Below are 19,302 nucleotides of genomic sequence, written 5' to 3' on the forward strand. Positions count from 1 at the left end.
AGAGAGAGAGAGAGAGAGAGAGAGAGAGAGAGAGAGAGAGAGAGCGCGCACGGACGTCAGCGCAATAAATGAAAGCATACTGTCAGTGCTTTCTATCGCATTAATCTGCATGGCTGCCACAGATGTAAACATATATCCTGTAAGTTTTTTTGCCTTTTATATTTACTGCATATTATTTTTCTAAATATGGTATGCATATTCTTAATAAAGTTGCAATGTGAGCAGCAAGAGGTAGGAAGACTGGATTAGTTGGTCAGAGATGATTCAAACTTTTGCATATTTCATAATTTGCCTGTATTTATGTGCTAATATGTGCAGTAAATTTGTTGATTGCAATGGATTTTTTTGTGTGTGTGTGCATATGCTTGTAATTTATATTTATAGTTTAACATTGGGGTCTTTCTCTGGTTAAATCCACTGTCAAAGTCATTTCAAGCTGATTAGCTCTTGTAAGTAGATCAGCTTTGGTTCTTCAGGTCTTCTTCAGTCAACATGCATTCCATGTCTGTAACGTTTTTACATTTGTGCTAGATTATCATCCTAATACTGTTCATTTACGATTTTAAAATGCCTTTTAACTTGTTGCATTTGTAAACCCGTCCCTTAAAGGATGTTTCCTAGGGCAAAAGCAGTGGAAGCCTTCAGTTAGTGAGAAACACAGGCTGCATAAAGAGTCCTTTGTGCCCCAGTGTGTGTGTTAAGAATACTGGGGCAGTGGAACAGATGAAGGCTGTGTGAAACACTTCCTTGTGTTTGTACAGAGTGAGGAGCTCTGAATACCTCAGCATGCTGCTTTTCTCTGTGATCGAGACTCAAACCCGGGTTCATGCATACCAATATGCTCAGTTACTTTCAAACTGACATGGATCAGCTTTTCCGCTTTGATGATCAGTATCTCCCATGAACTAATAGACACACTGGACTTATATTTGTGACGGAGCACTGAAAATATTTTGAAATATTATTACAATTTAAAAACAAACATTTTCATTTGAATATATTTTAAAATGCAATTCATTTGTGTGATGGCAAACTGAATTTTTAAAAAGCACTCTTAAAAATAAAGGTGCTTCATTATGCAAGTGGCAAAAGAAGATTTCTTTTAGATTATAAAAAGTTAAGAAGGAGATGGTTCTTTAAAGAACCTTTGTCTTAATGGTTCTTTGTCGAACCAAAAATGTTTCTTCTGTGGCATCGCTGTGAAGGACCCTTTTTTTAAGAGTGAGTCTTCAGTTTCACACGATTCTTCAGAAATCATTCTAATATGCTGATTTGATATTTCTATCCATGTTGACAATAGTTGTGCTGTGTGATATTTTTGTGAAAACTGAGATACATTATATTTACAGGATTCTTTGATCAATAAAAAGTTCAAAAGAACATAATCCATTTAAATAGAAATCTTATGAAATTACAAATGTCTTTATCTGCCAATATCTCTAAAACAAATTATTCCAACTGCAAAAATTTGAACACTAGAAAATATGTGATATATTATTAGATTTAATATTAAATATAATTGTACTGTTAAGGAACTTACTTAGGCAAACTTCAATACGTGTATATATTTACTGTTTAATTGATTATTAATAGGGGTGCTCCGATCACGATCGGCCGATCGTTATGCGCATCTCGTCAGTAAAGCCGGTTTTCTAATGAGCCGTTAATTCCATCAGGTGCGTGATTTCACATAGAGTAGCTGTTACTACACAGAGCCGTTGTTAATAGAGAAGATGCGCAAATCCACTTCATTTTCAGCGTTTTTTGGTGCATCTTCTCTATTAACAACGGCTCTGTGTAGTAACAGCTACTCTATGAGAAACCACGCACCTGATGCAATTAACCGCTGATTAGAAAACCGGCTTTACTGACGAGATGCGCATTAACGATCGGCCGATCGTGATCGGAGCACCCCTAATTATTAAATAATACAATGAATAATACTTTAAAAAGACAGAATTTAACTGCACTTTAACTTAAAGGAATACTCCACCACAAAATGAAAATTTTGTCATTAATCACTTACCCCCATGTCGTTCCAAACCCGTAAAAGCTTCGTTCACCTTCGCAACACAATTCAAGATTTTTTGGATGAAAACCGGGAGGCTTGTGACTGTCCCATAGACTTTTTAAGTGTTTTTGCAAACAAGTTTAGGCCTAAATGTTTTTGATAAAAAATTTAATCCACTATAATATAATTTTGTACATTGAACATTTTTACAAAGGCACTTGTAATGACACGCTCAAAAAGTCCTGCTATGTCATGTCAAACTTGTTTTCGCTGTTGTCATTTCTCAGAGTGAGGAGATGAGGACTCTCTCTCTCAGCGGTCATGTGGGTTTTGACAGTCTTCCTGATCAGCTGGTCAGCAAATCAGTGAGCCAAGGATTCAGCTTCAACATTCTCTGCGTAGGTGAGGATAAAGTGCTTTTAAGCTTCTGCAGACCTGGTAGGTAAATAATCAAATCGATACAAAAGACTGTGCCCTCTCTTACAGGTGAAACTGGCATAGGCAAATCTACATTAATGAACACACTATTTAACACAACGTTTGAGAACGAAGAGGCCAGTCACTTCAAGAATGGTGTGCATTTGCGCCCCAGAACATACACCCTGCAGGAAAGCAATGTGGATTTACAGCTAACAATTGTAGACACTGTGGGATTTGGCGACCAGGTTAATAAAGAAGAAAGGTAATACTTGAAACTCAAGTTAAATATAATGAGTAACCCGCTGACATTGATAATGAAATACTAAAGCTTCTTGTTTCTCTGCAGTTATAAACCCATTGTGGACTACATTGATGCTCAGTTTGAAAACTTCCTTGAAGAAGAACTTAAAATTAAACGTTCCCTTTATAACTATCACGATTCACGCATCCACATCTGCCTCTATTTCATTGCTCCCACCGGTCACTCGCTGAAATCTCTGGACTTAGTTACCATGAAGAAGCTGGACAGCAAGGTACAGTGTTCACAAAGTTTATGTTATATATAATCTACCTCATCGTATTCATCCATATTTTTCCTTCCCAAACAGGTCAACATTATTCCCATCGTAGCGAAGGCAGACACTATATCCAAGAGCGAGCTTCAGAAATTTAAGATCAAGATCATGAGCGAACTGGTCAGCAATGGTGTTCAGATCTACCAGTTCCCAACAGATGATGAAGCTGTGGCTGAAATAAACTCTTCTATGAATGTAAGAGAAGCTTGAGTAAAAATAGATGAATTAATATCAGATATGATGTTTTGCTATTGATCCGAACAGACACACACTACAGTATATGCTCTTACACTGGCATCTTTAATGTTGCACCATTGACTTGTGTTGCAGGCACATCTCCCTTTTGCTGTGATTGGAAGCAGTGAAGAGGTTCAAATTGGGAACAAAATGGTGCGGGCCAGACAGTACCCATGGGGAGTGGTGCAGGGTAGGTATTGCTGCTAATAGTACATAGTACATAGAATAAATTTTTTTCTTTTCTTCAGTTGTTGGTCCCCATTGACTTTCATAGGGAAAGAAATTCTATGGAAGTCAATGGGGTCCATCAACTGTTTGATTACCAGCATTCTTCAAAATATCATATTTTATGTTCAGCATAAGATAGAAACCTATACAGATTTTGAATGAGATGAGGTTGAGTAAATGATGACAACATTTTCAAACAAAACTATTCTTATAAGAACACAGTATTTCTGTTTAGACAGTGCCTCCTGTAGTTTAACATTAGCGCAAAACAAGCAGCAAACTGTATCTCGATTACATCATGAGAACTACACCAGATTATTGGGGAAGGTATGATTTCTGGGCTTTGTCCTCAGTGGAGAACGAGAGTCACTGTGACTTTGTAAAGCTGAGAGAGATGCTAATTCGTGTCAACATGTTGGACCTGAGAGAACAGACCCACGCCAGACACTATGAGCTGTACCGCCGCTGCAAACTGGAGGAGATGGGCTTCAAAGACACCGACCCTGACAGCGAACCCTTCAGGTACTGCGACGACTTCTCAACAAGAACATGTAATAAAACAGGAAGTCAATTCATATGAAAAATTGCATAGTCGTCACAGTCATGGCATCAAGTGAGCGGAAACATCTGTCCTCACATACAGTCTGCAGGAGACATACGTGGCCAAGAGGAGGGAATTCATTGGTGAGTTACAACTCAAGGAGGAGCAGATGAGACAGATGTTTGTCAACAAAGTGAAGGAGACAGAAGCTGAACTAAAAGAGAAGGAGAGAGAGGTAAGAACCACTATTTATTTTTTTATGGAAATACATTTTCAAGGCATAATTTCAAGACAGTATGTAATTTGTACTAGCCTTAATCTAATAGAAATGGTCATGTAAAACTACATTATATCTGCCTGTAATGCAGACATTGCTTTAGGTTGAAATAATAATAAAAAAGTAATATTTGTCAGTTTTCATTAAATAAATTTAATTTTGTCCCCTTTGATTGACAAAATATTTAAAAACTTGTGCATTTTATTTAAAAGTAAATATTTAAATACTTGTCACTTTTTATTAAAATTTGAAATAAAAACACTTACATACAAAACATACTTTTTAATTAAATAAACTAAAAAAAAATAATAGTTCAATAGTAAGTTTTTTACTTTAACAGTAACAAAATCTATTTAAAAATGTTTTTATTAACTTGAAATGAATTCACTTTATTTGAATAATAAAATATTTAATTAAATACTTGTCACTTATTATAAAAAAAATAATATTTAAATATAGCATTTTAGTAAATAATAAAATCGAAAACAAAACGGATAAAAACATGTCACCTTTTATTTAAATATGCTTAAAATATTTTTTAAATATACAATAAACCCTTTATGATTAAAGTAAATACAGTGGCAAGTATTTCAGCACTTGTGTTGATCGTTTAAATAATAATGGAATTAAAATATTAAAATAATTAAAACAAGTATTTCAGCACTTGTGTTAATCGGTTAAATAATATTGGAATAAAAATAAATCAAATGAAATAAAATACTGAGTATCTTGTTCTGTATTCCCAGCTGCATGAGAGATTTGAGATGTTGAAACGTACACATCAGGAGGAGAAGAGGAACCTGGAGGAGAAGCGTAGAGATTTAGAGGAGGAAATGAACACCTTCAACAGGAGGAAAGTGGCTGCTGAAACCCTACAGTCTCTTCAAGGCTCCTCTGCCCTCAAAAAAGACAAAGAGAAGAAAACGTAAGCCTTCTCCTCCTCCCTTTCCCCCCATTTCATCCTCTGAGACTATCTGTTCCCATCTCGGGTAGTCACCGTCTGTGTATGAGACTGATCTGTGTCTGCATTCACAAACGTCTGAGGTCTTTTTGTTTGTCTGAGTTTGGCTGACCGTCTTTGCTTCTTCTGGGCTCTGATGCCAGGGCAGAGGATACTGGGATAGAAGAGCTTCAGTGCTGTAATATTAAAGCACGCTAGACAGGATCTTGGCATGTTTAAGGAGAAAGAGATAGATGATGACACTAGTTGCCTGGTACCACCAGCTGCCAGATCAGCATGCATTTACGCCCCCTGTTTAAGTGTGTTTTTCATTTTTTTTGCACTCAGTTTGAATAAAATGAGTCTTTGATTGCTTGAAATATGTGTAAGCGCTCTTGGTTGGTAATATTATTTTTATAATCTAGCTGATTTGATTTCTTTTCAGTTAATTGGCGACCCATCAGCATCAGTAACTGCTTAGTCATTTTACATTGACACCAGCTTGCCATGCCTTCAGGTGATGGTTACAGGTAAAACGAGCTCAGTTCAGACTGTGATGATCCACTGATGTGTACTTGATTCTTCTGGATTTACTTTTTTATTAAAGGGATAGCGGTTCATCCTAAAAATGACATTGTTATAAATGATTCACCGTCATATTGTTCCAAACTCGCATGACTTTCTTTCATCTGTTTGTTGAACATAAAATATTTTGTGAAGATATTTTTGTCTATAAAATGGACCTTAATGATATGCAGAGGAAAAACAAGTTGAAATTGCATGCAGGTGAATAACTGATGACATAAATGTAATTTTTTTGCATGACGTGTTTTTAAATAATATTGTATTGTAGTGGTTTGAATAACTTTGTCATTGTCTTAAATTAATACGGAACTTGACTATGATAACTGGACTTTTAACATATAATTTAGACTTTTATAAATGAATGTATTTTCCTCTAAGCAGTTTTACCAGATTGAAAAGCCTGTATATAATGAATCGTTTTGTATTAACCAGAATAATTATGATATTTTTAAATGATAAATATCTTTGCTGATGTTATGGCTTGCCTCTGCTACACAAATACAAATGTACATTTTTCAGTTGAAAATTAAAAATGCTTTTAAAGTTTATTTCGTTTTTTGTATTACTCACTTGCTGTCTTCTAGAAATAAATATGGAAATAAATACATGTGAGAATAAAATGTAAAAATGGCTACATATAACAAGTATAACATATAACACATACATATAACAAGAAATATCGATTTCTTTATTTCCCTATTATTACATTTATGCAGGTTTGGGCTTCCATCTAAAATAACCACTTAATAATGTTTCCCCTACAATCAATTTAATTAAAGCGGAGGGTGAAATGCTATTTCATGCATACTGAGTTTTTTACAATGTTAAAGAGTTGGATTCCCATGCTAAACATGGACAAAGTTTCAAAAATTAAGTTGTACGTTTGAAGGAATATTTCTGTTGAAAAAATACTCCTTCCGGTTTGTCACAAGTTTCAGAAAGTTTTTTTCGAGTATGGGTCTGTGTGACGTTAGATGGAGTGGAATTTCCTTATATGGGTCCTAAGGGCACGTCTGCCGGAAGAGCGTGCGCTCCTGTAGAGCAGAGCACTGAGAGCACAACAGACTTCACTGATCAGAGCGAGAGCGTCGCGAAATGTCACAAAAGGAGTGTGTTTTTGGTTGCCAGGGCAAGACAACCCAGCACAGATTACCAAAAAAAACAGCATTAAGGGACCAGTGGATGGTTTATTTTTACAGAGCATCGATGGAGTTGTGCAAGTGTTTTTGTTTGTTCCCTGCATTTTGAAGATGCTTGTTTTACAAACAAGGCCCAATTTGATGCTCTGGATTTGCATATAATTTATTTCTTAAGGAAAATGCACTCCCAACGAAAAAGGGTGACGATCGTGTGTTGGAACCGCATGCGGTGAGTAAAACTGCTTCAAATATCTCTGTGTTGTTAACTTAGCTATCGGCGCGTAAGCACATCAAGTAAACAACTTGCGATGTTGTCATCAAACTGCACTTTCCACATGTACAGCTTAAAAAAAAAAAAAAAAAAAAAAAAGACGACATGAAGTGGAACTTAGTCATTTTCCAAAACCGCTAAGCAAATATACACAGTTTCAGTATACCACATAGAGACGTCATTGCTGCTGCTGCTCTTGTTAAATTTCAGCCTCTGGATCTGATTCTGGATCATAAATAAACGGCTGAATCTGACTGTTAGCCATGGTTTGTTTTGGATGATGGTTTTTTCCTCATGGTAATGTCGGTACAGCTTCCAGACGCTCTCAACGCAAAAGCCTACTCGCGCTTGTGATTCTTTAGCTCCGCCCACACGTCACGCCTCCAGACACTCGTGTTTTTCCGGGAAAAATCGGTACAGACTATCTTTCTCTTATGAATATAATAAAACTAAAGACTTTTTGGAGTTATAAAGGATGCAGTACTACTCTATAGGTACTCAAGATTAAGAGGATATTGAGTGAAAACGAGCATTTCACCCCCCCTTTAAGAGTAAATATTTGAAAGAATCAGAAAAGAAAAAAAAAATCATTCTTTTTGAAACCAGTGCCTGGTGCCTCCTTATGGTGTGGTTTTTGCTTTAGTTCATTTCTTGAGGCCTCTGTCTGCATATTGCTTGACCTCAGAAAGGTACAGAAGCAGAAGATTTGGATCAGCCTTAGTGGCTTTTGCCAAAGGATTACCATGTGTACTTAACCAAATCCCAAAAGTACTTAAACCACAAGTTGCTGATGTCGTTTGCAGATGGTGCTTGATATGACTTAAACAGGTGCCTGTACTGAACGTTTAATTTACACTTGAAACAGCCTCTGATTATCAGACACATCAGGACAAAATAGTACCGAAATAAAGAATGAGGAAACTCAGCTCATGTTCATTCTGTTGTTTATTGTTCTGTTGAAAACGTGTTGCTCATGTGACTCAGAGTCAGCGGCATTAAAGGAATACAGAAGGGTTAAACGAGTCTGCATTCTTACCCAACACAACAATCCTCTATCTGTCATCTCTAGGAGCAACTATGCAGACTGAAACACCCTTGAAAACAGTTAAAAGGCATCATAAGGCCATGGTGGAAATGATGAAAGATATAAAATAAAATAATAAAAAAAACGTTTATCTTACACTGACCGGTCCTCAGATCTCAAAAAGCAGACAAAAGACGTGACCGACCTCTGATCTGAAACAAGCGGATAGTTGGAATGTGCTCTTGTACAAAAGTCAGGTAAGTTCAAATAAAATTTCATACTCATTCTCTCACATTGAAAAATACAATCAAACTTATATATCTATGAGGAGACAATCACTGTACTCTGGCTGTTTATTTGAACCAATGTCCAGTAAAAAAAAAAAAAAAAAAGTTAAAACAAAAGACAATTTTTAAAATCGATGTCCCCATCTATATGATGGTGAATCCAGCATGTACTTGCACTGGCTAAATAAATAAACTCTCTTGTGATTGGCTGACCATTTGTCAAGAGGGTGTGGCTCTTGATTGGTGGACACGCCGACACATTGTTACAATTTGCATACAATATATTCAGTACTTAATGTAAATAATCTTTCGCTTAATATTTTGTGCTCTAGTAACTTGTGTCTTTAGACACATTCACTCCTACTTGACGAGTGTGCTATCTGTCAAACAGACCGAGTTTCTTTGGCTGACAACTTCATCTGGCTGATGCAGCCATATAAATCTGACAAACACTATCCAACCTAAAACAAACATCATATATGCCTGCATCTTAATATTATCTTCTTTATCAAACTTAATACTTATATATCTGTACCTGTATAAAATAATAATAGCAAAAAAGAAGAAAACGTTCACCCAAAAATGAAAGTTATGTGATCAGCAGCACACATGAACGTTTTCAAACTTGTCACAACAACTGTTGCATTTTGCATCTATCAGCTGTCATATGACTTTACAACATTTTATTTTCTTATTTTAAACCATTTTAAGTCATGTTTCCCCAAAGTGGTTGAGAACCACTGTTTTAGAAGACTTTCGAAGTTCTATTGACCAGATTTATGGCCTTTTTTTGGAGCAGGAAAGTATGTGGACACAATTGTCTGTAAAAGAGCAGCATTAACATTCATTAAAAAATCTAGTCAGTAATATGGGTTTGGAAAACGATGACAGAATTTTCATTTTTGTTGAACGGTCTCTTTAGGGGTTTGAAAAAGCGTGCTATGGAATATGCAAGACTGAACAGTGATTCATGTAGTCATATTTTCAAATACTTATTGGCTGACAGCTGAGAGGCTTGTGGTTTCTGTTGACGTTATTCTGAACGAGGCATCAGTGTGTCTCACATGGTCCCGCCTGCTAAGGCTGAATGGTCATTGATCATTGGACAGTCATGCATAAAAATCGGAAGGGAATACATTGAAGTACCAAATGATTCTTTAAATAACTAAGAAAGTCTTAGGGATTTGTGTACCATATCGATATTCAGAAAACGGATAAAAGAAGATTTGTCTTCACTGGTCCATGTTCTCAGTGTACGTCCTTCATAGTGACTGATGAAGCTTGACTGGGAAACACGATTTCTTCTTGTAGTCTTTTTTGCATGTTTGGTTGAGCAGCTTTACATCCGTCTGGCTGAAGCTCAAAAGGGCAAAAACTGCAGAATGAATCCTGATTCTCTTTTGTCAGTCACACTGAAATCCCATAGGTCGTTCCTCCAACACCAGTCACTTTCTTCACCCCTCCTACAGGTTTGTGTGAGGGGGTGTTATGATTGGCCACATTTTGTTTAATAGTCGAGCTGAATGTTTGAGGGGAAAAAACAGATAGAAATAGGTTAACCTAAATACGATGCATGTGAAAAAGGTGGATGCATTGAAAGTGTTCTAGGAATTATACAGTTTGTTTAAATGCAACAGACACAACCCAAGCAAGACATGCGCAAACTAAGTTTGAAGTCAATATGAATCGACATACACAAGCCATTTTATTTCCATAATGTCATGAAATGATTTTATCTGGATATGTTTGGAAGCTCAAAGTTAATGCGTGTGTTAAGCTACATTTACAGTGACTTTTTCCTTCAGATGACTTTTAAAACTACAAATTTATTTTGTCGTCTTAGCTTCCTAATTTTTTTTCACGTGCACTTATGTAAATCTAGTAATGCGATTAAAATAATGTATATATCAGTTTCATGTTGACTTTAAAACAAAATGAGACAAACCTTAGCACAGAGACAGAGTCATCCTTATGGCCACAAGGCAGGAGGAGGGGAGGGCAGAAGAAAGCAGATGAACGTAAAGAAAGAGAACAGAGAAGGAAAAAGAACAGAAAGATGGAGGGTGTGTACAGAAATTCAAGGGACAGCAGAGTGGCCATGGGTTGCAGGAAGAAAGAGACAGTGTTACTGAACAAAGAGAAGAAGAGAGACCAAATCAAATGAATACAAACACGAACACTGGACCTCAATGTTCTACTTGACCATATCACACACACACACACAGGCGTGCAGGTTTTTCTGATGGGGGAAGAGAGAGACGGCTAAAATCTGCAGGCATTACTCACTTCTGCATCGGAGTCCCGCCCCCTGAGCTAGAGGGGCGGTGCTGTAATTCGGCGCCACCTGCATAGGACAATGATTTGCCCAAAGGTGTATGGCCAGGGGCGGGCCCAGGAGGAGGGGAGCCCAATGAGCGAGCCCGAGGAGAAAGGGGCGGAGCCCGAGAAGGGGGTGAGCTTGTTGGGCGCAGGAAAGCTCTGTTGGGGGAGGGTCTTAGGGGGGCAGGGCAGGCCTGGAGAGAGCCCTCCCTCTGCTGAGCTGACAGGAAAGGGGACGTGTACCCTGAAATAGGCGGGGCCCCCGCTGCTGTGCTAAGAGAGTGCGGAGGGTGTGGTCTGGGCGGGGACAACTCGTGAGCAGCAGACTCAAACTCCGGGCTTTCGGAGTGTGTCAGCAGACTTTCGTATGACAAGCTGCCGTTGCGTGTCTGATTGGCTAAACTCTTGTAGCTAGTGGAGGTCGTACCCTCAGAGATGAGAGGCCCGAGGGCATTGTGGGCTGTATGGGCGGAGCGAAGACTTGAGGAGCAAGAGGCTGCTGCTGATTGGAGTAGGGTGTCGGTAAAAGATGGGTAGGATCGCCCACCGAATGTAGAGGCCCCACCCAGGCCCCCCGAGCCTGCTTTACCTCCCTCCCCTCCCCCACGGCACCCTGCACCCCCTCGGCTTGACAAACTGGGGTCTGAGCGGTAGCTGGGCTGCCCAGTGGTGACGGGGACAGAGGGAGACTCGGTCATACTGTTCCCTCGACTCATCTGAGAGGAAAAAGAGAGAAAGAAACGTTCCCAGGAGCTGAGGCATCACCACAGACATGAAAGATGGAACACAACTTAAAGTTTGAGGAAACCACACCGTATAAAGGGACGTATGGAGTTCCTAAGGGGACATGGTGATGGACAAAATATAAGATTGGTGGACAAACTATATTTCAATGCTTCTGCATTCACTTCCAAAACTTTTTTGTTTGCTCGCAAAAATTATCATGGAAAAACTATCAAAACTATCACTGCATTCCTAATAAGACAAATCCACGACAAGAACAATCATGGCCGCCATATTGAAGAGCAGTTCCAATCCAAAGAGCTCACACTGGTCAGGGCCCAGCTGAATGAAGGATTTCGAAACCTTTGCTGCCATCACTCTTTGCACAGGTTTAACTGTGCAACTATGGCACCTCCTAAATTGGCTCTGCAAGATGATACAGAACTGCATTCCAAGCAACAGATTTTTGGTATCCTTCCTCCTTTTAAAGCTGTAACTCTGGAGGGTAAACCCTATGAACCTTCAATACTATGACTGAGGTGAGACCCTTGAGCAAGGCACCAAACTCCCAACTACGCCCCAGGTGCCGCAGCACTGGCTGCACACTGCTCTGGGTGTGTGTTCACTGTGTGTGTGTGTGTGTGTGTTCACTTCTCACTGTTGTGTGTGTGCACTTTGATGGATTAAATGCAAAGTACAAATTTCAAGTATACTTGGCCACCATACTTGGCCACACGTCACGTTCCTTCCCTTACCTCAAGAGTATTTGTGAGCAAATGCAAAGGTTTTTGGTCGAATGCAAACGTGAATGCAAAAGCAGCAAAATGTAATTTTTCCACTATTTTTTTATTTTTCTGACATTTAAAAAAAATATTTAATACAGTTTCTAAAAAACTTTTTTTTCCCCACTTACCATACAAACCTCCAAAAACTGGAAAGTGTGGTGAACGACTGCAACAGTTTTGCTAGGAAACTCAAAAGTTTCTTGGGGGAGTGCAAAAGCATTGCAAATAAAAAAAAAAATGTGAATGAACAAAAACTTTGAAACATTTTTTTCTCATATTTTCTCCCATCTCATATTTTTTCCATCACCATGTCCCCTTAGGGGGCTCAGTAGGACTGTATGAATGCACATAAATTATGCTTAAAACATCAAGGAGAATTTGACACTAAATTCATGCCATTTTTACAGAATGGATGAAGGAAAGGGAAGGATTCAAGTTATGCTTCAGAACGAGAGGAAAACAGCAACAGGAAAGAGTCCAGCTTGAATCAAACGCAACAACTGCAGAGTCAAAATGACGAAACACAAGAGCAAGGTGCAAAACACACCATAACAATGGATATTTCACATTTAAACTTACTCGCTCACTGACTGCCAGTGATTTCAGATATTCAAGAAAAATAATAAAAGGATTCAATGCAAAAAGAAAAAAATGCAATGCAAACCTCAAGTGCAGTAGATTACGGTTGTATACGTTTCAGTACCTGACCTTGCCTGTATTTGTGGATACTGCACTCAGACTTACCTTGCTGGAATGTGTTGAGGCCGTGTGGTTTTTTCCTGGACTGCTGTAGGCCGGCCTGTATTTATACAATGAAGGTGTGGGTGGAGCCTCGGTCAGCAAGCTGCACTCTGATTGGAAGAAAGCTAAATATTTATTTGAATATTTATAATATGGCCCATATAGATTAAAAATTCTTTTAGAAATTATAAAATGAATACAACTACACTGAATTTCTTTTAAAGATATTTGCTTTGCATTGCTCATTTGTAGTTACTTTAAGGTATTTTTTTTATTACCTTATGTCCAAAACTGTAATTTTACAAACATAAATAATATATATATATATATATATTTTTTACACCTTGTTGCAATATTTTACAAAAAAATAAATATTGAATTTATTTGGTAAAAATCCCATGTTATAAAAGATGAAGTGCTATGCAGGCTATTTAAGACAATACTGGCTGGTTAGAAGGCAATGCTGAAATAAAATGCAAAATGTTTGCCCTCTATCTTTACCGTACCCACATCTCAGACCTCAAATACATAAAATATGACCATTTAAGATGACCTTAGCATCTATATGCTTCATAACAGCCCAAAAATGCTGTAAATGATCTGACAGTTATAAAATGTCTGTGTATGCACTAACCTTCATTTTGTGTGTGAGGCATCCCAGGGTATCTGTGCTCTGGTTTAGGTGGTGGAGGGGGATCAGCATCAGTGGACTGACTCTCCATTATCTCCAAACTACTTTTAGACTGAAGTGTACACGCACACAAACACACACACACAGAGCAACTCTTAAAATAGCCTACTCATCTAAAGGGATTTTACAAACCTACTCTTATCTGAGATATTTCACATATATGTTAACAAATTGCAATTTTTTTTTTTTTTTTTTTTTTTGTGCTGTGTAAATGGTATTACAAACCTAATCCACTTGGACAGTTCTGCCACTGCCAACCATGACAGTTAGCATAAAAAACTAAGTGTATGATAATGTGTTTGTACCTGTTGGATGCCATTATCCACAGCTTTAGCTTCTAGTTGGGCTTCTGACAGAGGGGGCCGCAGGAATGGTGGCTGGACCTCAACAGAATGAGGCTTTCGCAAGCGACCAAGATACCTGTACAAAAACGTGCGTATAGAATTAGAACTTTAAATCCAAACCGATCTCCAAAACACATCTTTATGGGTTATGAAGTAAGATTTGTGAACCTGGGAGCCTGTGAACCACACAGCACGTGTGCAATGTTTTTTAAGCACCCGTGTGTGAAGGGGTTAACGCCACCCCTGAACTTCCCAGTGACCTGAGGGTGAAGAGAGAACATTTGAGAACACACCCTTAGAAATCAGGCAGACCAATTAACATCATTCTGTTTGACCAAACACATACAATGTGGACAAGGGACACACCCGAACACACACCTGTTCGTTGGTTGTTCTCCCTCTGGCAACAAGCACAATGTGGAACCCAGTGAGTCCCGCAACCGGGACGAAAAACAGACCAGACACACACATCACCGCCATACTGAGTAGTGCATTAAGGATACCAGAGAACAATGAAGAGGTTGATGTGCATCCATGAGATTACATGCATATATGAGTGCGTTATGTACGTAAAGGATACGTGACTCCAGAGTCCACCTGGTCCAGATGTTTAGTGTGATGGAGGATGTACAGCAGACTGAAGCCAAACACATTCATAATGTGAGTAGTGAGCGAGAGCAGGAACAGAAAGAAATAACGATAATTCCTTCTGCCAATGCAGTTATTCACCCATGGGCAGTGGTGGTCAAACTCCTAAACACAAACACACATGCGTGACAAAAGAGGTCAAGGCTCAAATCGAAACACTTAAAGGGTTTGTTTAGTGTGAACCTATGACGAATGTGCATGTACCTCCACACAGTTGTCACACACGGAGCAGTGTGAACAGCGCGGTGGTCTGTAAAAGCGACATGTAGAGCACCACTTCATCCGCACCTGAATGCCCCTCACCTCCACCGTCTTATAAAGCGGAGCCCGGAAATCATCCTCTTTGTCCTCATCTTCTTCAGCTGCGAAACATACAATCTCATAAAAACTGCACATTATACTGTACAGCACCACAAAAATATAAGAAAAGTATATTGTGCATTTAAGAAAATTAAGTCTAATTTGAGCACCAATGAGGTTTCATTTATATGATACTTACGACATGTGAAAGTAATGTTTATTTTAATGAATATTTTAACGTGCATAAAAATGTAATTGGAAAATATGCTACTGATCAAACGTTTGGGGTCTGTAAAATTTGTAATGTTTTCATTACGGTGACGGTGTAAAATATTACAATTTAAAACATTTTATTTTTCTTTATGTAATACATTTATTTGATGGCAAAGCTGAATTCTTCAGTGTCACATGATCCTTCAGAAATCAATACGCTGATTTGTTCCTCAAGAAACATCATCAGTGTTGAAAACCGTTGTGCTGTTAATATTTTTTTGGAAGCCATGATACATTTAAGATTCTTAATAAATATCTTCATAAATAAGCATGGCATTTATATGAAATAGAAATCTTTAGCAACATTATAAATGTCTTTTCTGTCACTTCTGATCCATTTAATCTGTCCTTGATTCATTTCCGAAAAAAGTTTTTCCTGACTCTTAACTTTTAAACAGCGGTGTACATTTGATCATACTGTTTTTACTGATAATAGGAAAACACTTTTTGGGTAATAACTATGATAACTGCTATTAGTAAATTAATATAACATAAATACTGATATAGATCTATCAGAGGAAACTTAATTATCATTAAACTAATTTCGCAATCTTTAAGATCGTGTATAAAGGATATTTCTCCTCAGCCCCCTTCAAAAAACGAAGTAGGATTTACTCACGTTTTCCCAGTCTAAACTTCATAAAACATAAGTGTGTACCTCTAGGAAAGATACCGGGGTCCATGAATGTGGCCATACAGAAATTGGCCAGTGTGAAGAGGAAGACCACAACATTATAGAGCGGAATGGAGGAGGAGAACCGCTCTGCCAGCCACGGACATCTGCACAGAGATGCCTCACATCACACTTACAAATATATATATTTATTCGACTTCTGTTTTAATGTATTTAGGTTCTACTCACGTGAAACAAAGAAACAGCGTCGAGGCCCCCACAAGGAAGGCGGTTGCTGCGGACACAGGCACATAGTGACTGGGGCGGAACGGGCGGGATGGGGAGGGGTATCCCAGAGCCCCGTCCACACTGAGACCCACAGGCATTTGGAGGCGTCAAAAAAAAAAACTGGGGACCAGGGGGAGGCGTCAGAGAGCGAAGGAAAGTCGTCTCCCACCTGAGTGAGGATGGTGTGTAGCCATGGATTTAGTGAAACAGATTATGTTCTCATAAATCAAGGTGCAATTCTTTCCAAAAAACAAACGTTAACATACAATAGTGCAGATGTCTTTTTGTATACGTCTGTGCTGATACATAAAAAATATATGACTAAATAGATACACATAATACGCGATTCTATGACTTTACTGTAATACAAAAATATCTCTAGTTTGATTAAAAATAAGTTCATATGGCTTGAATGTAACAAGATTTGGTCAATAAAAAGGAAAATCAAGTGCCAGCAAAGCTCTTTTAGTGCAAATCTCCGGGAAGCCCCATGTTAGATCAGAAAGAACTCAAAGGAAGCAGCAACTTGAGTTGAGGCAGTCACACAGTACTCGCTCAGAGACCGGTCTCCAATCTCTCAAAGCATCACAGCAGATGAGTGCATGCGAGCATGACGTCAGACTACAGAAAGAAAAAGAAAAAAAAATCTGTTTTGATGGGAGGTGAAAAAAAAGTATAAGGAGAAAAAAAAAAAAAAAACTACAAGACAAACTATACGACTCTCTTTCTACAGTCTCAGTGGAGTCTGGATTCCCTCCGGAACATTCAGTCTAAGAAAAGATCGTAATTACGAGTACAAAATATGAAACGGAGCTCTTGATGTCCTTGTGTCCTAAATGAGAGCTCATTCTCCACTCTGAGGTGATCTACGCTCACACTTTGATGAGAGACAAACTGGCAGAAAAACACGGTTCACAAAGTCACATGAATCTTGCAAGTGCAGATATCCACATGATAACTTGTGTTTCAGACGTCCATGTGTGAAAAATGTACGCCCATGCCAGAGTACGTGTCCACCATCACAACTGCACACGATCTGTTTGTGTCCGTGGTTGAAAACTTCTGGTTGTGGTAACTCATGAGTGTGCAAAAACATTTTAACCCTGCATAGCGTCCCATGAGGCCTTTCTTCCTCACAAGGATGAGATTGACGCGTCTAAAATGCCGCCCTCCTCTGTTCTGATTCCTTAACAGGCCTGATCAGTATCTGTAAGAAGAAAAGATAATTAAAGATGTATAGAAGCACTCATGACCTGATCTTACACATTCTTTAAGTTCTCCATACTGGTTCCAAGCAGCCCATATCATACGAATGATCACATGAACTAGGGCGAAACAAAGCAATGAATTGTGAAACCTTCATCTGTGTACACACACATCGTGTTGAAACCCGATCATGCTTTTGCTGCCCTGTCACAACTTCTCACTCACCAGGAAAGGGTGTGCCTCTTTTTTTTTTTTACTGTATCCTCCACCAGGTTTTGTGTATACAATACAACCCCATCTTCCATTTACAATCCCATTTTCTCCTTGGGTTTGCAGTCACAATGACCACACAGTGACCTTGAGGCTCGCATACACAAGCCGTATTACACCACTCGTAATCTCCTTTTCTTGTAGCTACTCCTGCTCTCTTCATTCACAGTGCCAACCTGAAAACTAATTCACTTCACATGGGAATTATATATAGATTTGGTCAATTCATAAACATGTTCAATCATATCTGAACATCAACTTTTAATCAATGATGAACTGGATGATGGATGTCAGATGATATCTGATTGGACCAAATAATCAGTAACAATCTGTAAATGATGCTAGTATGTCACTGAACCACAATTGTCATTTTAACAATTTAATAAGATAATAAAAAGTGACTTTATTGCTTTTAGTTGTCGTTTTTTTTTTTTCAAAGGAAAAAATCTCGCGATGGTGTTTATAAGTCAAGTTAAGTTATATAGATGAATACAGTGTATTTTGAGGAAGAATAAATCAACATTTAAAAGCCTTGTGAGATGCTTATCTACACAGACAGCATTTCAAGGCATCATATGTGGATTGCACGCACTACAATGGCCAAAGATTATGTCTAAGAAGGCAACTCATTAGGTGACAGCAATTCACTACAGCAAAAACACAAACCAAACGGGTTAGCTGAATATCAAAGAATAAACGATTTAAGACAAAAAGGCAAAATGTGAGTCAAAACCACTACGTTTGTGTCCGATTTTTGTTGTTAGCTTATCATCTCAGGTATTAATATCGTCCTCCAAAACACTCCCTAACGAGGTAAAACATGACGATTTGGATTACAAAAAAAAAACAAGAATGCTGCATATTGATTAATAAGTAGCAAAATTACCTTATAAACCACACCAAAATAACATATTTTAACTTTTCCCTTAGTGTATTCCGTTCCATCTTACTAGGCCGCATCGTGAAGCCTCGGACACCAATTGTTAGAGCGTCCACTGAAGTAATCTCAAATGCGGCCAAATCGATTCGATGCCGAAACAGAGCAAAACCAAACAGCGACCTGCCTAAACGCATTTACACAAACAACACCTCTATTATGAATGTCATCCACTTGTATATACTCACTCAGTATCGGTTATCCCGAATGTTTACGTGCTTTAAATGGCTGGCGTTTATTCACACATCCTGCGATTTTGAAACTCGGTGTGTTTTCTGCATCCCGGCCCGGGGCAGCGGTATTATCTGATGGGAGAGGAGATTCAGCTCTCTCTATCCTCTCTCTCCCTTAATCTCCATGTCTTTCCACGGCCTGGGAAACGGCTTTTGATCTGTGTACGCCCGGGGCTGAAAACTCCCCAAGTCGTTTATCCGATGCAGAGTCTGATAAGCCAAAAATAAACCCTTAACGAGGCATCATCATCATGTTATTCGACCGCAGCATCGTTTCAGGACACCGGTATAAGACATGCAGAAAAAGATCCGGAATAGATTCTTGTCTACACAATATATAGCGTGCCAAAATAATTAATTGCGCAATTTGTTTGATCAAAGGAAGTAATTTAAATT

The 19,302-nt window shown here is 38.5% G+C and overlaps 2 protein-coding genes across 5 annotated transcripts; one reads left to right on the top strand and one right to left on the bottom strand.

Annotated features, from left to right (window-relative positions):
* On the top strand, positions 1–6,362 carry LOC127971897 (septin-8-B). 2 transcript variants are annotated; one of them, XM_052575224.1, is made up of 10 exons: positions 1–139; positions 2,299–2,413; positions 2,498–2,693; positions 2,778–2,964; positions 3,040–3,201; positions 3,337–3,433; positions 3,825–3,993; positions 4,115–4,247; positions 5,036–5,214; positions 5,675–6,362. In XM_052575224.1, exons 1-10 carry the CDS (start codon positions 110–112, stop codon positions 5,676–5,678), a joined length of 1,272 nt encoding a protein of 423 aa, XP_052431184.1. In that variant the 5' UTR covers positions 1–109; the 3' UTR covers positions 5,679–6,362. The 2 variants fall into 2 exon arrangements, with proteins under 2 accessions (XP_052431184.1, XP_052431185.1); XM_052575225.1 differs by having other exon boundaries at positions 122–139; positions 2,299–2,409.
* Positions 6,363–8,151: 1,789 nt separating this feature from the next.
* On the bottom strand, positions 8,152–19,261 carry LOC127971652 (palmitoyltransferase ZDHHC5-B). 3 transcript variants are annotated; one of them, XM_052574828.1, is made up of 13 exons: positions 18,862–19,261; positions 16,222–17,467; positions 16,018–16,139; positions 14,991–15,148; positions 14,719–14,891; positions 14,517–14,619; positions 14,307–14,398; positions 14,100–14,214; positions 13,738–13,846; positions 13,107–13,228; positions 10,822–11,570; positions 10,481–10,503; positions 8,152–10,054 (listed from the first exon to the last, which is right to left on the bottom strand). In XM_052574828.1, exons 2-12 carry the CDS (start codon positions 16,356–16,358, stop codon positions 10,482–10,484), a joined length of 1,902 nt encoding a protein of 633 aa, XP_052430788.1. In that variant the 5' UTR covers positions 16,359–17,467; positions 18,862–19,261; the 3' UTR covers positions 8,152–10,054; position 10,481. The 3 variants fall into 3 exon arrangements, with proteins under 3 accessions (XP_052430788.1, XP_052430786.1, XP_052430787.1); XM_052574826.1 differs by lacking the exon at positions 10,481–10,503 and having other exon boundaries at positions 18,862–19,260; XM_052574827.1 differs by lacking the exon at positions 10,481–10,503 and having other exon boundaries at positions 13,107–13,213; positions 18,862–19,258.
* Between the last annotated feature and the right edge of the window lie 41 nt (positions 19,262–19,302).

This window comes from Carassius gibelio, chromosome B14 (genome assembly GCF_023724105.1).
Source record: "Carassius gibelio isolate Cgi1373 ecotype wild population from Czech Republic chromosome B14, carGib1.2-hapl.c, whole genome shotgun sequence".
NCBI lineage: Eukaryota > Metazoa > Chordata > Actinopteri > Cypriniformes > Cyprinidae > Carassius > Carassius gibelio.